This window comes from Rosa chinensis, chromosome 2 (assembly GCF_002994745.2).
Source record: "Rosa chinensis cultivar Old Blush chromosome 2, RchiOBHm-V2, whole genome shotgun sequence".
NCBI classification, from domain to species: Eukaryota; Viridiplantae; Streptophyta; class Magnoliopsida; order Rosales; family Rosaceae; genus Rosa; species Rosa chinensis.
Window position 1 is genome coordinate 74449583 of NC_037089.1, and position 3934 is coordinate 74453516.

The 3934-nt window shown below is 34.3% G+C and overlaps 1 protein-coding gene across 1 annotated transcript; it reads left to right on the forward strand.

Moving 5' to 3' along the window:
* The first annotated feature begins 212 nt into the window (after positions 1-212).
* On the forward strand, positions 213-3397 carry LOC112183432 (palmitoyl-monogalactosyldiacylglycerol delta-7 desaturase, chloroplastic). The gene is made up of 5 exons (XM_024321812.2): positions 213-582; positions 689-829; positions 1077-1220; positions 1510-1616; positions 2895-3397. Exons 1-5 carry the CDS (start codon positions 295-297, stop codon positions 3151-3153), a joined length of 939 nt encoding a protein of 312 aa, XP_024177580.1. The 5' UTR covers positions 213-294; the 3' UTR covers positions 3154-3397.
* Positions 3398-3934: the final 537 nt, after the last annotated feature.

Consider the following 3934-nt stretch of genomic DNA (forward strand, 5'->3'; position numbering starts at 1 on the left):
TTTGAAGCCCCTATATAAGACTAGCACAATAATAAAGGCAAAGGATATCATGCGTGAGAATTATGGTTATTCGGTTAATCGTGATTTTGTGGGAGCAAAGGTAGCTGAGTTCCTCAACCACCAATTGACCAACAAAATAAATAATGAGTTGCAACCATCGTTTCCATCACCCTTATATAAAACTAACACACAGCTGCACTAACCCGAAATATTCTCACCACGTAGTGTGTTATATCTTGTATTCTCATACGCACAGAAGATAAAAGACACAGAATCAAGCAGATCAAGCTGAAAATGCTTGATTGGGACCATTGGCTGGTGAAATGGCGAGTGGAGTTTTGGGGGAGGGAGTGGAACTTCGTGGACATAGGCACTTTCACTAGCCTAGTCTTCTTGCACTTCCTTTCTCTTTTTGCACCGTTTTACTTCACCTGGACTGCGTTTTGGCTGGCCATTGCGCTCTACTTTGTCTCAGGTGTCGGTGTAACCCTCTCGTTCCATAGGAATCTGTCCCACAGAAGCTTTAAGCTTCCCAGATGGCTCGAGTACTTCTTTGCCTATTGTGGGGTTCTATCACTTCAGGTTTGTGTCTGAAAATTATCTAATCACTCTAAATAAGATCAATGAGATGATGAATTTTCACTTCTATATTTTGTTCTTCAATCGGTTACATGTTTTCGGTTTGCAGAGAAGTCCACTTGATTGGGTGAGCGTACACAGATCCCACCATCAGTTTACAGACACAGTGAAAGACCCTCATAGCCCAGTCAGAGGATTCTGGTTTAGTCATGTTGGTTGGACAATCGATTACCGTGGTCGAAACGGAAATGTAAATATTATCTCCCTCTCTCCATCTGGTGGAGTCTGAATCCTAGCTATAGCCCTCTTCTCTACTAATCTCTATGGTGTTAGATAATTTACATACAATTTAAATATGCTAGATATAAGCAGAAAATTAACAGCAAAAAGATTGATTAGTAGAAATTATGGAATCCTGGAACCAAAATATATATGCCAATAATGGACAACTGAAGAATATGTGTGTCGAGCTTACAAATTCTAATTTCTTTTTGCAGTATGAACCACGACTAAAGAATGTTGGAGATTTGAAAAGACAACCATACTATATGTTTCTCCATTATACATACCCTCTTCATTATATTGCTCTCGGAGTTCTATTGTATTTTCTGGGAGGAATGCCCTTTCTGGTTTGGGGAATGGTATAACGCACAATTGATCCTATATATTGTCCTCCTTGTTAGTACTGAATTTAGTTTGCTACTGTCACCAAAATATTCTTTTTTATTAATTCGAAACAATAACCTCCAAATTATTTTATTTATTTTCCCACCCTAACTAGTACCTCCTGGCACTTGCTACCAGCAAAAAATTCTTGATGGTTAATTTCTGCCTTCGAATGATCGACGGATAAAGTAAATCACTGTTTGTTTTCTGTGTACTATCAAATTCACATATTAATTATCTTGCTCTAGTTTCTTTCTTTTGCAGGGAGTGAGGACGGTGCTTTTTCTCCATGCTACATTTGGAATAAATTCAATTTGTCATACATGGGGACAGCAAATCTGGGAAACTGGTGATTTATCTAGAAACAATTGGTAAGATTTTGTTGGAGAATATATAGAAGGCATAAATGTCAAAACATCTCTTAAACTTGGTTATAATTATCAATTTACAACTCCAAATTTGCAATTCGCAAAATTGGCGAAAATTATCAATTTACCCCCCTCCGTTAATTCCGACATTTCCATCCAAATATGAGGGATGTGCCCTACATATACGCGCTAATATTTTAATTTTATTTAATAACAAATATACATTAAAAAATTAGTATGGAGATTTATTGTCTTCCACCTATTATTATCCCACACTTTGCCTTTTTTTTTTTGCAATAAAATTGCATTATATTATCTCAATAAAATAGTTATTAATTAGATGAAAGTCCAAAAACTAGACTCCATATTGGTTGTAGTCCGCAATAATGAAAATTTCGCAAAATCAGGTAATTTAAATTTGTTTCCTTTCTTGACTTGAATGGTTTAATTGGACAGAACAAATAGTCAATGGACCGCAATTAACAAAGAAAAAATGACCGGACTACATCCACTATTGAACTATGAAATTGAACCTTGATTTAAATATCTCAATAGTTATTAATTAGATGAAAGTCCAAAAACTAGACTCCATTAATTAGTGGTTTCTTGGTAAATGACAACATCAATTCAATAATTTTTTACTTTTATTTTTATTGATGTAATTTAACAAAAAAAAAAATCGAAGGCCATAAATCTCAACCTCTAAAAAATATTTTTCATTTTTATGTATATTTGCTCTTAATTAGGAAAACTTTAAAATTTTAAAAATATTAATATGACCTTATTACCCCTTATGTGCAGGACACATGCCTCACATGTGGATAGAAAACTTTAGAATTGACGGATATGCAACTGCAAATTCAGGGTGTAAATTGACAATTATATCTACATTTAAGAGATATTTTGACAATTAAGCCTATATAGAATATGTCATCGGAATATCTAAGCATTGCAAAACCTCTAATTTCAGACTCCTCTATCTATTGCACATCAGTTTTGTGATAGACGTCTAATTTTTTTTTCATGATAGCCTAGCTAACCTTACAAAATAACATGTTAGATCAATATCAAATCCCTCAATCTATTGCTAATTAATTTTCTGATAGATGTCTCGAATTTTTTTTCCCGGTAGCCTGGCTAACATTTTAAAATACGTTCAAGATCTTGTTTCTAATAAACTTAGCTGCTATATGCACTCTAGCATGTTTATGTAAATATATATATATATATATATATATTTATATATGGTAATTAAATGAGAAAAATGTTATTTATCCCCAGGTTGATTGGATTGCTGGCACATGGAGAAGGTTGGCATAATAATCACCATGCTTTTCAGCACTCAGCTCGACATGGCTTGGAATGGTGGCAAATTGATGTTACTTGGTATGTCATAAGATTTCTTGAACTTGTGGGTTTGGCAACAGAAGTGAAGCTTCCAACAGAGATTCAGAAGAAACAAAGAGCTTTAAGCAACAAGATAATCTACGAGGAAAAGCAGCAGCAACTTGAAACAAAAGTCCAAAATGGCAAGCTTTGAAAAACTAAGATTATAATAGGTACTATTTATTACCTTAAAATAAAACGTATGTTTGGATTGTTAAGATATATTAGACCCGAACCTGACATGAGGCCTGTGAGTCAGCTGTCTCGGGTTCAGTGTCTTGTCGGGGTCTAATTTTTTTTTTTTGGGTATTTAAAAAAATTATTAAGTAAATAAAATGTAAGTCTTTTACTATTATAAAGTAACAAAAAGATGGGGAGAGAATAGTTGGGAGGAAGTAGAAGTATTCTCATTCAGTTTCATTAGTCTCTATATATAGAGGTAGGGTTTACATCAAAGTACATAACTAATACGTATTTATATGGACATCCACATAGATAATAATATTTACAACACTCCCCCTTGGATGTTCACCAATGAATGATGGTTGGACGCGATTATTGTTGCCTCGTTAAAAACCTTGCCAGGTAACAAAAACCCAAAGGGACAAAAATAACCCTGGTCGAAGGACAAAAAGAGCACAACGCGCATATGTCCTAGGTAGCATGCTTCTGGATGCTCCCCCTAATTGTTACAAGCCTCAATTATGTATGCAATAAGCTACATGTAACATGTATAGTAGTTTGATGTGTCTATCATTGAAGTGAGACCATGTGTGCTTTGCATATAGGGGCTCTCATCACAAATTTTCATACCTGCAAAGTTAAAGCAATACTAACAAAGCTAGACGATTTTCAATAAGTCTTACCTCATTTAATAAGGTTAGAAACAATCTCATATACTCAAATTCATACACCAAGTAATAGTTAAACAATAT